We start from the raw sequence: 19,647 nt of genomic DNA on the forward strand, positions 1-19,647 counted from the left end.
CAGTAAAAATGCTCATTATTTCTTTTAAAAACCTCAAGCCTAGTTAACAAATATAAGGCTCACCACAAGCCATAGGTTGGCACTAACACTTCTAAAAGAAAATAAATTGAGTACTCCAGGAAAATGAGAAATGTGGTGAAAAGTGGAGAAATAATTGGCTATGTTTCTCAGATTTTCTCCACATTGCTGATATTCATAGAATACACATATAATTTAGAGATACAAAGAGATATAAAATTGGTAAAATACATTAAAAAGATAAAAAAACATTTATCCTTTTTCCTCTGAGAAAGACCAGGCGGAAATACTATAGTACATTCATGCAAAAAGTTCACAAGCTGCTACATTTTCTTTTATGTATGCAGATTTAACAAAGAGGTAGAGAGGCAGGTATTGTTGAAGAAGCAGGGTGTGTGCAGAACTAGTACTTGGAATTCAGTACCACAGATGGCTGTGAAGGATATGTGTACGTATACACACCCCCCCCCCCCCCAGGAGGCTGGTAGGTTCTTGGTGAATAAGGGTGTCAAAGGTTACAGAGAAAGGGCAGGAGAATGGCATTCTACCACGACTGAATGATGGATCGACCATGAGCTGAATGGCCTAATTCTGCACCTTTATTTTGGTCTTATGTAGGCAACGGCAGATAGCAGTTACTACTCAAAATGATCCCACCACCACCGCCAAGATAGGGTGTTTGATCTACTAGTGTTACAAAATCAGCAGAGGCCACAAAACAGTAAATCCATCAGATTTTCTGTACACTTGGACTCAAAATGCAGACTTAAGGCAGTAGGATTTATAGTGCTCTACTATAAATTAGAACCTGACGTAATGCCACAGCGCATGGGTAGGGGGAGCAAGAGATGGAGGGGAAGAGAGAATGGAGTTGGGAGGAGAGAGGGTGCACAAACTGTACACAGACTCGGAGGTCAGCATCAAACACAAGTTGCTGGGGCTGCAGCAATACCAACAAACCATAGTAGAAATCTTGCAAAGTTGAAGTAACCCACATACCGTGACAATGTAATCAGAGCAACTCAACCAATAATTCAATACAACTAATTTTTCACCTAATCCCTAGATTAAGGCATCCCAGAATATAGCTACTTACTCCTGGAATTTTAATATATGGAAACGAAACAACGAGCAACTTGCAGAATTAATACACCGATTTTCCTTCAGAATAAATTTTATTTCTAAGTATAATAATTTTCCTGGGAGGACCAGTGGAGGAACAAGACAATACTAAATGTAATGGCAATTATTACAGGTTGAGTACCCCTGATCCAAAATTGCAAAATCCGAAAACCTTCGAAATCAGAACATTTTTTTTTGAGCTCTGACATGACATCACAAATAGAAATTTCCACAAGATACCGAGGAAGATTCCCAGGTGATGCACGGTTCTCTGCACACTACAGATTGAGAAGTGACCTCCCATATGTAATGAACCAAAATTAATGAAAAATAGAAATTCATGCATGAAGCACAAAATAAAGATCCCAATCAAGCATTGAAAGAGTGCAATCATCAGTGGAGTGAACATATATGGCCTAAAGGTATGCTGCTCATGAAACAAGCAAAGATCTATCTCAACAAAATGAAAATTGAAAGGTGCACAACATTGTTAGAAATATTATATAGAACTAGCCCCCCCCCCCCCCCCCGCCGCTTTGTAGTTGCTGTGGAACGGGCAGCTGTTGAATTCGTTGGGGATACGAAGAGAATTGCAGCACTAGAACCTGGTTTTAGACGTAGTCGGGGGTGTTTATTCAACTCCAGCAGTCTGTAGAGGACTCAGCTCCATCATGTCAGACTGCTCACTCCGAGCTGTGCATAAGCTGTATATGCAGTGTAAATGGATTTCGTGATTAGACTTGTGTCCCACTCCCAAAGATGCAATATTCCAACATTAGATAAAAACTAAAATCCAAAACACTTGCAGCCCCAAGCACTTCGGATAAGGGATGCTGAACCTGAAATAGCAATTCATATACTTCTGCAAAACAAAGGTTCAAGATACATTTACTATTGAAGTATGCATGCAGTATACAACTCTGATATTTGGCTTCTCTGAGCAGCCACATAACAATGAAAACCATGGAAGCCATTTAAAGAAAAACATCAATTGTGGTCTAATTGAACTACAGGCTAATCCATAAACTGCAGACCCAGAACTTCGGTACCATCTTAATACAGCATTGAGGGACAGAGAGAGATTGTTATATGTAAACACCTTCCTCCAAAGGCAAGTGAGAGGCTGGTAGACAGAACTGAATGCTTGCTCGCCTTCCACACTCGCCTCAATGTCTCAATCTTCCTCAATGCTTTAATCGGAGAGATCAGCAAGAAATAGAGTCGATCATAGGCTCGCTAAGCCTCTTTGCCTCGAGCCCACCTCCTCAGAGACAGCAAAGCACATATCAATTCTGAAAACACACCTACAAACCATAGATCATAGGCTTCAACAGTACCAGAAATAGATTTAAAAGAAAAAGACACAAAAGGACTGAAACAGTTTCTTGGACTATCTGATAGATGTCACTTGAGGTAGCATTGTTCACTGGCACAATCTTGACCAGAAAAAAAGATGGCACAAAAGAAAAAACTGCTGTTCATTTCACTTCAACTACAATGGTACATAATAATTGGTAACCTTAAGTAACCACTGAATACCTAAAATGTTTAAGAACATATACCATTTCAAATTTACATATATAATAGGAAGGACAGTTCTGTACAATTATATTTTAACACAATAAAGTTGTAGTAGAGACACTATTGCCAAGCGTTATGTAAACAATACCAAAATGGACTGTCCAAAATGGTGTCCCAGCAGGTATTTAACTATAACATTTTATCACAGCAATAACATGAATTTTGTGAGGTGGTAAAGCAAGACTCACACATCATCATTCTTAAAAGGAGTAGTTAGTCTTGAATTTGCTTTAACTTGAATTTAACTGTTACAAGTTAAGCAAAATGCTTTAAATTTACATTTACTCATATCTGATAAGACTTCAGGTGGTAAAATAAATATATATTGCCAAATATTTAAATCTCAACTAGGTGGTATGCTCGCAGCCTTGGACCTCCAGTCGAGGCAACACGTTATGCAACTTTCCGATGACTAACACCAAATTTTGTGGCACACTACCAGTTACACATCTCCAATATGGCACTACAAGTAAAATTATTCATAAATGAATAATGGAGCCTCAGCTTTAGATCAACGGTAACTGGCCTAACTGAGATTGAGTTATTTGTTTGTGGATTCAACCCAGACTCCTGAACCTCAGCTTGACAAATCAAGGAAATACTAAAAAGCTGTGTACCAGAAGAGGTCTTCTCTCAGTTTAATGATTAAACCATATCACTTTCATGTTGATGAAAAACACCTCAAGCACAAAGCAGGAATTGATAAAGCCCATGTGTCAATTTGCTTATTATACGGAATACCTTATACAGATTATCAACCTGACAACATCCAGAAAGTTGTAGAATTGCACTATGTGATAGAAAGTTATGCTTCTCGAATAACATTTGGTCAGTTTATAGTTCCTCCTCCCAAAAAAATGGTCTTCAAAGAGTAGTCCAACAACAAGCATTCATATTCAGCTCAGCACACAAGCAAATACAAAGGACAAAAATTCAACACTTGCGGATTACTCAGAGCACATATTCGGATATGTTGGTCATTGATACAAATGATACATTTCACCGTATGTTTCAGTGTACATGTGACAATTAAAACTAGTATTTAATCTTTATCTTTAATTGAACATCTCATGAAACATAGTGCAGGAGCGCATAATTTACAATGAGGAAGTAATTAATGAGAAAGTACAGGTGGAAAAGGCCAGTAATACAGGGAAGTATTGGCATGTGGAGTAAAAGAGATTTTTTTTATACAAGTTATTTACTCATTCACAGGATCAGGGAATTATTCTTGATTTCTCTGGAGAAGGTGATCATTGCTTAACTCATGTTGTGAAAATACTTCATAGATAGGTGGATAGTATTGCATCCAACTCCTGATATGCCCTATAGTGCTGGGGAAGCTTTGAAGAGTCATGATATGGAATTACAGTGCTGAAAAGCCAGCCTCTGTTCAACTCTGTAATTGTAGTATGTGCAGTTTGTCCAGTTAGGTTTGATTGTTGACGGCCCACCAATTTCAAAGGTGCTGATGGCCAAAATTTTACAATGACATTGACACAAGTGTAAATAGCTTAACTCTGTTACAGGAAATGGTCATTTGCACTTCAGAAAGTTAACACTATGTTATTTATTGCTTTTAATCTATGGCTTAATGTTGACTTAAGTTTAACTACATTCAGAAAATGCCAATTTTCATTGGCAGCTCTTCAGAAGATGATGCAACCATCAGCAATCATCCCCATTGTGAATAGACATTTCTGAAGCACACAGAGAAAGAATGTCAACCTCACAGTACTGACAAAAGTAGATGTGCCCAGTGGCATGGGACCAAATATTTTTTATTAAATCAATACTCAAAAGAGAATAATTAATTTCTAATTCCGCCTGAGCAAGACCTTTTCAGGCCAATTGCATTGGGGGATGCGGAGTCACACACGTACATGCATCAGATGAACAATAAGATTTTACAGCAATAAACTGGCTGCAGCACAAGTATTAATAATATCAGGAACACTTGCTTTTACAAAAGAACACAAAAATAGAAGCACTTATAGGCCTCCCCAAGTCTGTCCTGCCATTCAAAATAAACATGGCTGATCGATGATGACTTCCAACTCCCCTTATGTTCCAATTCCCTGTAACACTTAATTCGTTAAATCTTTGAAATAGTCAAACATCTGCACATCAAATTTATCTAGTGATCTGGCTTCCGCTAACCTCAGTGACAGAATTGCAGTGTCTCTACCCTCTGGAAAGCAGAAATTTCTATTCAACTCGGTTTAAAATGACCAGTATATTTTAGTTATGTTCTCTAGTTTGTGACTCTCCCATAAGTAAAAATATCAACATCTAACCTGTCGAGTTCCTTAGGATTTTGTATGTTTAAATAAGGTCATCACTCATTTTTGTAAACTCCAAGGACTTTCCAGACTCTCTTGGCAGGACAACAATCTCAACACAAGAATTCACATGGTGAATTTCCTTTCAACTGCATCCAATGCTACTATATTCTTTTTGTGGGTAAGGGAACTAAAAGCATGCATAACATTTCAGATGTGGCTTCAATAACACCCTGTATTACTGTTACAGACCACTCCCACCACCACACCTAACTCCAATCCCTTTGCAATAAAGGTCAACATGCTGTTTGCCTTCTAAACCACAATTGGACCTGTAGACTAATTTTTTGTAATTCATACACACAAATGTCTGCTCCCTCCAAATTTCTCTTAAATCACAGCACCTGACCTTGCACTTTCCACTTTAAACTCCACTTGCCAGAATTTTGCCCAATCGCACAGCTAAATATAACCCACTGCAAAAATCACAATGCCCACATCAAATATGCCCTTCCAATTAATTTCCTATCAGTGGCAAATCCTACATTTTGTTCCTTCCTTCAGGCCATTAGTGTAAACAATTGAAAGCCAAAAACCAATACCTGGGTTTTTTTTTTATCCAGTTACATCATTCGAGCCTGAAAATAACTCATTTAATCCAACTCTGTTTCATGTAACAGACAGCTTTCAATCCATGCTAAAACACTCCACCCAGCATATGAGTCCCTTGGACTCAAACACAGTCTCTAATGTGCCGAAGAAGTCTTCAACGTCCTGCTTCAATGACTTCCGTCCCGTTGCACTCACACCCATCATCATGAGGTGTTTCGAGAGGCTCGTCATGAGGCACATCAAGACCCTGCTGCTCCCCTCACTGGACCCCCTGCAGTTTGTGTACCTTCCCAACTGTTCAACAGATGACATCATTGCCATCACTCTCCACCTGGCCCTAACCCACCTGAACAAAAAAAGACACATACATTCAAATACTGTTCATAGATTAGTTCAGCATTCAACACAATCACCTCTCAGAAACTGATTGGAAAGTTGAGCCTACTGGGCCTGAACACCTCCCTCTGCAGCTGGATACTAGACTTCCTGACTGGGAGACCTCAGTCAGTCTGGATCAGAGACAGCATCTCCAACACCATCACACTGAGCACGGGGGCCCCCAGGGCTGTGTGCTCAGTCCACTGCTGTTCACTCTGCTGACCCATGACTGTACTGCAACACACAGCTCGAACCACATCATTAAGTTTGCCAATGACACGACCGTGATGGGTCTCATCAGCAAGAATGACAAGTCAGCTTACAGAGAAGAACTGCAGCGGCTAACAGACTGGTGCAGAGCCAACAACCTGTCTCTGAATGTGAACAAAAGAGATGTTTGTTGACTTCAAGAGGGCACAGAGCAACCACTCCCCGCTGAACATCAACAGCTCCTTGTTAGAGATCGTTGAGAGCACCAAATTTCTTGGTGTTTACCTGGTGGAGAATCTCACCTGATCCCTCAACACCAGCTCCATAGCAAAGAAAGCCCAGCAGTGCCTCTACTTTCTGCGAAGGCTGAGCAAAGTCTATCTCCCACCCCCCCATCCTCATCACATTCCATAGGGCCTGTATTGAGAGCATCCTGAGCAGCTACATCACTGCCTGATTCGGAAATTGCACCATCTCGGATCGCAAGACCCTGCAGCGGATAGTGAGGTCAGCTGAGAAGATCATCGGGGTCTCTCTTCCCGCCGTTACAGACATCTACACTACACGCTACATCCACACAGCAAACAGCATTATGAAGGACCCCATGCACCCCTCGTACAAACTCTTCTCCTTCCTGCCGTCTGGGAAAAGGCACCGAAGCATCAGGCTCTCACGACCAAAGTATGTAACAGTTTCTTCCCCCAAGCCATCAGACTCCTCAATACCCAGAGCCTGGACTGACACCAACTTACTGCCCTCTACTGTGCCTATTATCTTGTTTATTATCTATTGTAAATGCCTGCACTGTTTTGTGCACTTTACGCAGTCCTGGGTAGGTCTGTAGTCTAGTGCAGTTTTTTTTTCTGTGTTGATTTTACTTAGTTCAGTGTAGTTTTGGTACTGTTTCATGTAGCACATTGTCTCATTTTTACTGTGTACTGTACCAGCAATTATGGTCGAAATGACAATAAAATGACTTGATTTGACTTGATCTAAATATATTCCATTAACAACCTCTGTACAATCAACTCTTCCTGTCAAATTCTCAAATTCAAGCAAGTCTGACAAATACAATTTACCATTCTTAAACTACATTGACTAAGTTTAATTATATTCAGCTTTACTCAGTGAGTGGATAGTTTTCTTTGATCGTTGACTGCAACATCTTGAAACAATATAAGTCAAACTGACTTATAGCCTGCTTTCAATTTTCGTCTTTTTAAAGTAATGTTTTTAGCAGATTTTATTAATTACTTCCATTTGACGTACTGATCCTGGACCTACAGTTCAGCTCTAGAAACAGATTCAGTAACTTAATTACCTGACATGATGTCTGAGCTTCAATGGCCAAGCTGTACAGAAACAAAATCTATAAAATTTGATATTAAATCAAAAAGTACACAAGAAATGCACTTACCTATAAGCTAGAGCAACAGCCCAAACACTAGCAGCACAATAAAGGCAATCTCGAACTTTTGCTTTATTACAATTGCCAACTGTTTTGGTGGGGAATAGGCCTGTGGCAGCACTCTGATAGTTCAACACAGTCGATTTTACTGAAAGAAAGCAGAAATAGATTCAAAATTAGCTCAGCAAATGTGTGTCTATACTCTGTAGATGATCAAAAAATAAGTATAATACAAGAATACTCATTAAAAATTTAAAATATATATTATCCACTAGCAAACAATGAATTTATCAGCACAAAAATTTGAGAAGCATAGCTAGGGGAAAAACAAAAATCAGCCTACTGCCTCGAAGACAAATTTGATATTTATACAAACTATAATTTTCATGTAAAAAATTCACGTAAACTTCACGTAAAAAAGACTGGAAGCGACATAAGCTCAGATGAGGTCAATGCTTCTTATGCTCAATTTGACTGTCAAAACAAGGAAGCACAATCATGAAATCCCAAAGACCCTGTGATTTCAGTCTCTGAGGTCAACATGAAAGCATCCTTCAAGGGGGTGAACCCATGGCCAGCATCCAGCCCAGATGGGGTTCCTGGCCGAATATTGAACACTTGCGCTGATCCACTGGCTGGGCATCTTTAACCTCTCGCTTCAGCAGTCTGAGGTACCCAGCTGCTTCAATTATACCAGTACCTCAAAGACTATCACTGTGATGAAGTGCTTTGAGAGGTTGGTGATGAAACACGTCAACTCCTGCCTGAGAAGCGATTTGCTTACCATTCAACAGCAGATGCCATTTCATTGAGTCTTCACTCAACCCCAGAAAATGTGAACAGTGAAGACGCATTCATCAACTTCATTGACTACAGCTCAGCATTCAATACCATCATCGCCGCAAAACTAATCAGTGAGTTCCAAGACCTAGCCCTCAATATCTCCTTGTGCAACTGGATCCTTGAATTCCTCACTTGCAGATCCCAGTCAGTTTGGATTAGCAACAACATCTCCTCCACAATCTTCATCGGCACAGGTACATCACAAGACTGTGTGCTTAGCCCCTTTGCTTTACACTTATAACAGTGAAGTTAGCACTGTTCTAATGCTAAGCTCTCACCTGTGGCTTCAAGTAGCTGTTTGCTAATAACACCATTAGGTTGACTGAATTAAAGGTGATCATAAATTAGCATATAGGACAAAGACTGAAAATCTGGCAGAGTGGTGCCACAACAATGCAGAAAGACCAAGGAGCTGATTATTGACTATTGAAGAAGTAAACTAGAAGTCTATGAAGTCTAGAAAGGGGCCTTTGGTCCCCACTGACACTAAGCTCTCACCTGTGGCTTCAAGTAGCTGTTTGCATGTTGTTACGAATGTGCCGCAACTCTGAGGGGCCGAAAGGTACAACGTCGCTCCCCCCCCCCTCCTTTTTGAGAATCGCAAGATCGCTATTAATTCGGGTCTGGGACCCAGGAAATGAGAGAGAATCCACAAGGTTTGGAATGTGTCCTGGCCTCAGCGAAACAAAACCATTGATAACGGCTATTGTCTCTTGGAGACGGAATTGTGTATTGAGTGCAGTACTATTCATTGAAGCCCCTCGGGGGACAACCAGAGTGGGCTGATTGAGGGATTGCATCATCCCAACCAGATTGACATCTGAGACCCCGTAAGGATAAAAGAGGGTCTGGGGAACAACCAGGAGAAACGCTAGAAATCCTGTGACAGCGTTTAATAGCAACAGCCGGTGGGGGGCTCGTGTGCGTCCTTCCCTTGCCTGGGATTGGTGGGCTTGCCACGGAAGAATGGGTTTAGCTAAAGGAGAGGCCACTAGTGAATGGCCACACCAACTGGACTCCCGACGGATCGAAATCATAAGGAAAGCTGGCAAGTTTTTCTCCCAAAACTCTCTCTCTCTCCAACCATTGCAAACCCAGCGGTCCCCAAAGGCTGCAGCCTGCATGAACTGAGTGACTTTTATATTTCCATCAGACAATACATTATCCCCTAGACAACGATAGAGCTTACTTCTAATTGATTATTATTATACCCGCACTTTTAGATTTAGTATTGACGACGTATATTATCTGTATGTTTGCATTGATATTATTTTTGTGTATTTTTACTAATAAATACTGTTAAAAATCAGATCATCAGACTTCAACGGACCTCTCTATCTTTGCTGGGAAGTGACCCAGTTACGGGGTTCATAACAATGTGGACAGCAGTCACACCCCAGTACACTGTTTCGACAGGTGGGCTAAACCAGTGGGCCTCAACCCCTAGTGAAATAGGGACATGCTTGTCCTAGCATGGGAAGTCAGTTCTGGCAGACTGGCTGGATGACATCAAGTGAGAAGCAATGGCCAAGAAGATGGTTCTGCAATGTTTCATGGAGAGTGAAGGGCATGAGAAGGCATAGAAGTCATTATTATCCACTGCAACCAAAGAAGACCCCCCTCCCCCATTTGTGATATCTACTCGTATCACTGGACCTGGACCTTTTGAGGTTGAGAGAGTAGAAGTATCTCAGTCAACGGTTTTTCCACTTTAAAGCTCTCCCACACAGGTTTCGCTGTCATCATCAGATACAATGGACAACCAACACACTGGACAACCCAGGACCAAGCACATCTTTCCCTCCCCACCACCCATCCAACTTTCCACAGGGATTGCGCCCAACATGATGCCCTTGCCCATTCGACCCTCCGCACTGATCTCCCTCTCGGTACTTACCCTTGCAAGTGGAACAAATGCACATCTATCTCTATAATTCCTCCCTTACTACCATTCAGGGCCCCAAACAGTTCTCCTAGCTCAGAGGTCGGCAACCTGCGGCTCCAGAGCCACATGCGGCTCTTTGATCTCTGTGATGCGGCTCCCCGTGGTTTGTTAGCTTTTGAAATGTAATTCGAAATTTGAAGATTATGGTGATCTTGTACAATCTGAAAACTTTGCGGAGACACCGTTTCCTGGCACATCCGAACCGGCTCACAATTAGCCACCGTTCAGGCTAAGGGAGATAGCCTACGGGGGTTTGTGAGTACGTGTCTTTTGGAGCATCCGCGCCCACGGGGGGTGGGTTGAGGGAGGCTTTAAAGCAAGGCTGTTTAGTTCGAATAAAGTTACCTTTGACTGCAGTCTTTATTTTAGCGCTGCGTGTAGCACACCGCTACAACGTGTTTTTTTATCGCTATTAATATACATCACCACTGCCAATGCCTGACACCCGCCAGTGCGCGCTTTCTTTTAATTCTTCGATCCAAGGTAGGCTAACTATGGAGTAACCTTCAACCCAACGAATTTTTTTTCGGAGTTCAAAATGTTTTTGTTGCATGCAGAAATGTAATTTCGTTTTCTCTGCAGGAGTTCATCAATTTCATAAATGCAACACATTATAGTTTGTTTATACATAGCATAAAGGCAAAAAAAAAACCCGTTGTATGCAGTGTTATTTCATTTTGTGGCTCCCAGTGTTTTCTTTTCTGTGGGAAATGGGTCCATATTGGCTCTTTCAGTGGTAAACGTTGCCGACCCCTGTCCTAGCTGAAGCGACACTTCAACTGCAAGTCCGTTGGGGTTATCTGGTGCTCCCAAGTGTGGCCTCCTGTACATTGGTGAGACTAGGTGTAGACCACTTTGTTAAGTGCCTTCACTCCATCCACCACATAAAGTTGGATTTCTCAGAGCCCACCTATTTCAATTCTACTTTCCATCCCCATTCCAACATGTCCGTGCATGGATTTCTCCAGAACAGTCAAAGGCTTTGGTACAAAACTGCTGGTTTTCTTGTGTTTGTTGTCCAGCCATCACCTGCCACCTTATATTCCTTCCTCCCCTCCTCCCACCTTCTTATTCTGACTTTTCCCCTTCTTTTCCAGTCCTGATGAAGGGTCTCAACCTGAAACATCAACTGTTTCCTTTTTTCCATAGTTACTGCCTGAACTGCTGAGTTCCTCCAGCATTTTGTGTGTGTTGCTTTGCATTTCCAACATCTGCAGATTTTCTCATTTTTGTAATGCACTGCCATGCTTTTTTGATTGACTGTAGATAAACAAAATCAGCCTTATGCAGATAACAGATTTCCCTCATACAATGCTTCTGATAATTACATCTTCCAAATGTTCATTTTTATTACAACATTCAAGATGATTGTCGATATCTTCAAATTCTTCATAGTTCCTAATTTGAAGGAGTGAAAACCTTTCATTTTCACTCCTGGCCTTTTCTGGCATCTCCAAGGTTGAATGTTTGAAACTGCAGTGAGCAAAACTATTCCAAAATGCCTTACCACTTATTTCTTGCCAACTATCACTGACAAAAACCACTGTTTTTGAGCACAAATACATGCAAATTACATTATTTAAAACTGTTCGCTCTAAGCATGGTACAATGTCTAACAGCCACACAAGTCCATGAGACTGATGATACTTAAAAAAGAACTAGCTGTCTCCTATCCCAATTAAGTGACATAGTGTTCCAAATAAACAAGGGGAATCCTGGCTATTTTTTCGATTAGTTTCTGTTCTTTGAGAGTTGTCCCAATTAAGCAGCTGCCCTGATTAATTAACCAGAATTCACTGTATATTAATGATGGAATGCAAATATTTGTGGATGATTAGTAAGTACACAGGTGACATAAAGTAGATGGTATAGTATTCAGTGAAGAACGTAATCCAAGGTTACAAAGGGGTATTGATTGACTGGGAAAGGTAGTTGGAACTAGCTCAGGCTAGTCTGAAGAGATGCATTCTGAGAAGTTAAACCAGGCTAGGAAATACACAATGAGTGCCATTGTACTGGGGAATGCTGTTGAACAGAGACCTTGAAGGTGGCAGAGCAGGTTATCAGGGCAGTAAAGGAGGTAAAAGACATGCTTGCCTTCATCAACAGAGGCTCCCAGTACAAGAGGTGACAAGACACCAGTTGCACAAGACATTGGTTAGGCACGCATCAGGAAAGGTGTAATTAATCCAGAGAAGGTGTAGTAAAGATTCACAAGGAAGTTGCCCAAGTTATCAGGAGAGCTTGGATAAACTGGCTCTGAAGCTAAGGAGACAGATGTTACAAGCTAAAACTACATAAAATTATGAAGGACATGGATAGAGTTGCATTTTAAGTTTTAGATATTAGAAAAGTTACAAATTAATTGAAAAGTAGAATAAACGTTTTCCCCAAAACAAAACTACCTATATTTAAATTAAGTAAATTAATTAACAGCGCAAAATAAAATTGAATTTTTTTTTGATAAAAATGCCCAAGGGACTGTTGGGATTTAAGAATACTGAATAGTGAGATACTCATATTAATAATTATTTTAATCTTCCCTTGGTCCTCAGCATTTTTCATAGTATAGGTAGTCCCTGAGTTACGAACATCTGACTTACGGACAACTCGTACTTATGAACCGAGGAAGGAGAACGCCGTCCGCCATTTTAAGTCGGATCATGACACCGTCTGCCATTTTAAATCGTTGCCATTGAAACTGTGTTGAGTGTTTAACTTTGTATTTGGCTTAAAATTTTCTTAGTAAGATTCAGCCCCTGCCATTCCAGTCGGCTGGTGGCGCAGTGAGATCAGCGCCGGGCTGGAGAACGGAGGTTTCTGTGCCAGGTTGATGTCGATCCAGTGACTCCCATACCATCCGTGCCGGGTTGATATCGAGCTCGCAACTCGACCTCGTAAAAACAAACATTGCCACCTCCAGTTTAAATTCCCACGCGGAATATTGTGGATGATCAAATACGCAAACTCAGCACAGCCCCCACTTGTCCCATTCAGCCTGTCTCAGTGCGGTGGTCGTTAGGACCCAGCAGACCTCAGGACCCACTGCCTGCAGTGCTTCTATTCCATTGACGGTGTGCGGTGATCCTTAAGACCCAGCGGACCTCAAGAGCCAGCAGAGGTCGGGACCTGATGCCCGCAGTGTTTCTGTTCTGTTGACGGTGTGCGGTGGTCCTTAAGACCCAGCGGACCTCGGGAGCTGGCAGAGGTCGGGACCCGACGCCAGCAGTGTTTCTGTTCCGTTGAATGTGCGGAGGTCCTTAAGACCCAGTGGAGGTTGGGACCTGACGCCCGCAGTGTTTCTGTTCCGTTGACGATGTGCGGTGGCCCTTAAGACCCAGCGGATCTTGGGAGCCAGTGGAGGTTGGGACCCGCCGCCCGCGGTGTTTCTGTTCCATTGACGGGAAGCGATCGCGATAGAAAATAAAGTGGAAATAATAAAGCGTTTGGAAAGAGGTGAAACACCATCAGTCATTAGAAAAGCACTAGGCTAGTCAGTCAACAATCAGGACAATTTTAAAGGATAATGGATAAAGTGTGAATAATGAAGCATTTGAAAGGCCCTGCCCTGATGAAAACTACAATTATTACTAAGCAACACAGTGGTTTAATTATTGGAATACATACATTTCTTAAGTGTTTTATATGCATAGAAAGGTAAAATATATACTATATGTTAAGACAAACATTTGACTGACGCTAAATAATACTGGATGTTGTTATATCCGCAGCCCCCTCCTTTGTGAGAATCGCAAGAGCACTAGTTGAGGGGGGGTCAGTAGACCCAGGAAATGGGAGACGTGCCGAATGCCTCATTCCACAGCAATGCAAAATAACGCGACATTGACCATTGTCTCCTGGAGACCACGTTTGTGGATTAGGGACTATGCTATGTGCAAGCCCTCGGGCAAAGTGGGCTGGTTGAGAGAGAGATTGCATCATCCCAACCTGATTGACATCTGAGACCCTGTGAGGAAGTATAAAAGAGGGTCTGGGGGGAACAACCCCTTCAGACGCACCAGAAGAAACGCTAACGATTCCGTAGTAGCGGAAAGCCATTGGAAGGAAGCCACGTGCGCTGGATTCCATGGCTGGAATCGGTGGCTGGAACCACGGAAAACAGCTTTTAGCTAACAACAGGGAAGCCCGCTCCCCTGATTCAACGGATTTGCTTCATAAAAGACCCAAGCAAGTTTCTTTTCTCACCAATCTCTCTCTCTCTCTCCAACAAGTGAAAACCCAGCGGTCCCCAAAGGCTGAAGCCTGCAGGAACTGAGTGACTTTTATATTTCCATCGGGCAATATATTATCCCCTAGACAAACGATCGAGCTGTTTCTCATTGATGGTTATTATTAGACCCGTGCTTTTAGATTGAGTAGTGATGACGTATATTATCCGAATGTTTGTATTAATCTTATTTTTGTGCCCCTTAATAAATAAAGACTTTTAAAAATAGTACCATCAGACTTCAATGGACCTCTCTATCTTTGCTGGTAAGTGATCCAGTTACAGGATTTCGTAACAATGTACTTGTTCCAACGTACATACAAATCCAACTTAAATACGGACTCAGGAACGGAACTCGTACGTAACCCGGGGACTGCCTGTAATTCTAGCACAAGTCCCATGCCTGGACCTGAAATGCAAATGTATTAATCTGTACAGAGAACAAATGTCTCATGGAAATATTCTATACAAGACTCTTGGAGATTTGGAAGAGGGGCTGGGGGAGGTTGAGGAAGAGAAATCAATTTTTTTCCCTGTTTCAACTGTTGAGGTATAATCCTTGACTTCTAATCTGTTGTCAGTCCTCAAAACAGCTGAAAACGGCACAGAACTTGTTGGTTTTCTTCGAATTCTACCTTCGTTCATTGAGTTTCAGTTATGTAAGAAACTAAATGAATACACTCTGTGAAATTCATATTATAAAATAGTAGCAAAGGAAATTAAGTTCACTAAACATTGAAAACAAAAGTTACAAATCCATTAGGTCTCTTCAATATTTACACAATCGCATTTAACACAACCTTGACAAAATAGACCATTGAGTTTATTCACTAATCGCCCACTATTTTGCAGAAATTTATAAATATTACAATTAACAGGTCAGTGGTATAAAATTTGCATTGTAAGATCTTACCATATCTGTAATATCTGTCAAGTTTGTCTGACAAATTTTCAGACTCCAATACCTGGATTACAGTTTTAACAGGTTCATATACAGAATCTAAAGAGAAACAAAATCATATTAGAGTATAAAATAAATAGTGCCAAAATGTATCATTGCAAGTTAGTATCATATTGCAGAAATAATTTAATGCATATCAAAAAATGACAACCGTTAACATTACATACCCTTAACTAATCTTGGAGAAAAAGGAGTGTTTAATTGTCTGGCTAACTAAATTAAATACCCTGGAGTTAAGCAATAAATTCATTGTTGCACCTATCCAATACTAAAAGCTTGGAGAAAATGAGGGTACCGAAATTCTAATTCCAATATACACTCTTTAAAGTCTCATTTGTCTTCAATATCTACTTCAGAAATAGAATTAGCATTATCTGCAACAATTCCAATAAAAGAGACCTTTAAATGCAAATTTGTAAAACCCATACAAATAATGATTTGATGGCAAGCCTAGACTGAATAATTTGGAAATACCAGAAGTTTTCACCTGTTTATGAGATAATGCTGAGGAACATTATACATTTGATGGGAAGTAATCCAAAGGCGCATGGAAATAGTACAAAATTGCAACAGCAAATTTAAGGATAAGATTTTTGAAAGCAAACGGTTAGTAGCAGGACAAGGCCCGGTAACTGTAGACTCCTCCTGAAATCAGAATCTTGGGGCTTACTTTGAAAGCCAAGAGACAAAGGAAATCCATTCAGTGCCTCGTTCCTGCTCCTCCATTCAGTAAGATCATAGCACTAACTTTTTGCACTTGTTCCATTTCTATGGACTCCATTATTATTCAAAAAAGCTGACATTTTCTATCCTAAACATGGCGATTAAGCCAGCCAGATCAACCCTACATCTGCTCTGTAAAGTCCCATTGGAATTCTGGATATTTCAATACTTTCAATCAACATTCTTCCAAATTCTAGAAGCTATCAGTAAAGTTTGCTTAATCTGCCATGGGACAACGCATCTAATCCATGAATTAATCTGCTGAACTTTAACTTCTCACCTTGTATCATAAACATATCCTGCCTCAGACCTGTACACAATTTTCCAGAATTCACTAAGTCCTGTACAATTATAGTAAGAAACTTTTCCTCTTCTACACAAATCCTCTTGAAAAACAAGGCAACTGCATACCATTTGTTCTTAACTGCTTGCCCTACCAACAAATTATCTTCCAGTGCTTTGCGCACATGGCAACCAAGATCCCTCTCAACACCAACAACTTTGGGTCTCTCACAATTTACAAATTACTGTGCTTTTTTTTGTTATCAACGTAACTGACTTCACAACTTCCCATATTTCATCTGCTATGTCCTTGGCAATTCAAATAGCTTGCCCATACTTCCATCTCTGAATTGTCTCAATCAAGACCCATCCAGAAAACTTAGATATAAATTATCTGGTCACCACACCTAAATCATTGATATGGATTGTGAGTGTTATTAGCAAGCTCTAATCCGACAGTAATATACCAGTCAGAACCTCCCAGTTTATCCCGGCTCTGTTTCTGTTAGCAACACATCTTCATACCACATCCGTACATTACCTCCAATTCCATGGCTCTAATTTTGTTAGCAACCTTGTCAATGGCACTTTTTGATGACCTTTTAAAAGTACAAATACAACACATCCATTGGTCACCCCTTATCCACAATGCTTAGAATAATGTCAAAAAACACATCTGTCACAAGTGATCTCCCAGTCATATCAATGTGAAGCTCCAATCAACCCTGTTTTCTATGTGCCCAGTTACTGCTAAATTAATCTGGTTCCAGTATTTCCCCTACTACTGACATCAGATTCAAGTCTTCTTCTTTCCCCAAATTGGGGCTCAGGAGCTAATTTCCAACCTGCTGCAATATTTCTAAAATTGGTTTTTAAAAACGATGATCAATGCATGATTCACATTCATAGCCAATTGTTTCAAAACTTTGAGATGCAGGTGATCAGCTGCATGGAATGTATCAGATTCCAGTCCCATTGGTCTTGGCAATAGATTTTTACACTTTCCCAAGTTTCTTTTCTCTTCTCATTACTGTAGCTCTGTTATCCTCCACCATTTGTGAGAGATTTTTTAAATCTTCTTCTTTGTGAAAGATAAATATTTTAGCTCAGCTTTTTAAGAAAAATGTTCACACTTAAAAATTAACTTTCCACCTATATTTCCTCGAATATCAATCGACACATTTATTTTATTCCTTTTATCCCCCACACCTCTGTTAAAAAGGAAATCTAGTTTGTCCTAATGTGGTTGATAAAGCCAAAACCTCTCAAATATTACTTCAAAATCTAAAATATATCTTTCACATAATATTCCAAAGGGTGCTCCTTTTCACTTGCAGGTGTGTATTTTGGAAAGTCTTTGCTCAACTTGAGTAGTAAATGATCACTCTTGTACAAACACATAACATATAAGCAGTCTGACAATTGATGGAAGACACCTTTTGAGAAATATTTTAAAGTTTGTATCACTTTCTCAACAGCATTATTGTCACTGGCTTGTCCAGCACACTACAAGAAACAATTACTTGTTTTGTGGTGTTCTACAGGTTGTGTGAACTGAATGCCAACCAGGTTTTGAAATGCCTCCATTTCAAAATACTGTATTTCAGTGATGTGCTATACATCATTTATCACTGTATGGCAATGCATCTAAGAGTGAGTTACTCTGTACAAATGATCCGTAAATGTCCAGTCCGAAGGTCTATCCTCCCTAGGTTAAGGTGAGGTAAAAGCAGCAGTGGCTGCAATTAATCTAAAGCAGCAAATGAAATTAATCAACCTCATAAGAAAACTAAAGGCAAGACAGAAGAATGGAGCTTTGATCTCCTGAATTAAACAGGCCTGGAGCTGGAATAGGCTTACTTAAAATTCTCTAAACAAATTTGATTTTCCACAGGGAAAAGTAACCCATTAGCTATTACATCTGAAAAAATAATCATCAGTTTGGCTGCGCCTGAAATACACATGGGTTTTGAAAGGAGTAAAAGCAGCCAATTAGTCCTTCAAACTTGTTCACCAATTCACACACACAAGTGCTGGAGGAACTCAGCAGGCCAATCGTTCTCCCAATTCAATGGCATAATGACCCATCTCTCTCTCCCAAAAGCATCAAAACTCCTGCATACTTCCAGCTAATTTATGTTAAAACTTATTAATATAATCTTCGTAACTACATGACAGGCTGCGTCACTGTCTAGAATGGGGGGAGAAGGGAGCTACTGCAGAGGACTGAAAGAAGCTGCAGAGGGTTGTAAAACTAGTCAGCTCCATCTTGGGTACTAGCCGACAAGGTACCTAGGACACCTTCAGGGAGGAATGTCTCAGAAAGTCAGCATCCATTATTAAGGACTTCCAGCACCCAGAACATGACCTTTTCTCACTGTTACCATCAGGTAGGAAGTACAGAAGCCTGAAGGCACACACTCAGCGATTCAGGAAGCTTCTTCCCCTCTGCCATCCAATTCCTAAATGGACATTGAACCCTTGGACACGACCTCACTTCTTTTAATATACAGTGTTGTGTTCTTTGCACATTTTAAAAATCTATTCAATATAGGAACTGTAATTTATTTATTATTATTACTGTTATTTTATTTATTACTTTTATCTTCGTATTATGTATTGCATTGAACTGCTGCCAGGCCATCTGGCCCATCAAACCTGCCCCACCATTCAATAAGATCATGGCTGATCTGTCCGTAAACTCAGCTCCATCTACCTGCCTTTTCCCTATAACCCTTAATTCCCTTACTATGTAAAAAGCTATCTGTTTCTTAAATATATTTAGTGAGGAAGCCTCAACTGCTGCCCTGGGCAGAGAATTCCACAGATTCACCATAGAACCATAGAAAATTACAGCACAGAAACAGGCCTATTGACCCTTCTTGGCTGTGCCAAACTATTTTTCTGCCTAGTCCCACTGACCTGCACCTGGACCATATCCCTCCAAACACCTCTCATCCATGTACCTGTCCAAGTTTTTCTTAAATGTTAAAAGCAAGCCCGCATTTACCACTTCATCTGGCAGCTCATTCCACACTCCCACCACTCTGTGTG

At 40.6% G+C, this 19,647-nt stretch overlaps 1 protein-coding gene across 4 annotated transcripts in view; it reads right to left on the reverse strand.

Moving 5' to 3' along the window:
• The window catches only part of phkb (phosphorylase kinase, beta), a 291,164-nt gene that overhangs the window by 266,796 nt on the left and 4,721 nt on the right, over positions 1-19,647 (reverse strand). For all 4 annotated transcript variants that reach the window (XM_059992920.1, XM_059992921.1, XM_059992919.1 and 1 more), the window contains 2 exons: positions 15,541-15,627; positions 7,621-7,759 (listed from right to left, as the gene is read on the reverse strand). In XM_059992920.1, the coding sequence (XP_059848903.1) occupies positions 7,621-7,759; positions 15,541-15,627 (226 nt within the window). The remainder of the gene's footprint in view (positions 1-7,620; positions 7,760-15,540; positions 15,628-19,647) is intronic.

Source organism: Hypanus sabinus, chromosome 17, assembly GCF_030144855.1.
Source record: "Hypanus sabinus isolate sHypSab1 chromosome 17, sHypSab1.hap1, whole genome shotgun sequence".
NCBI classification, from domain to species: Eukaryota; Metazoa; Chordata; class Chondrichthyes; order Myliobatiformes; family Dasyatidae; genus Hypanus; species Hypanus sabinus.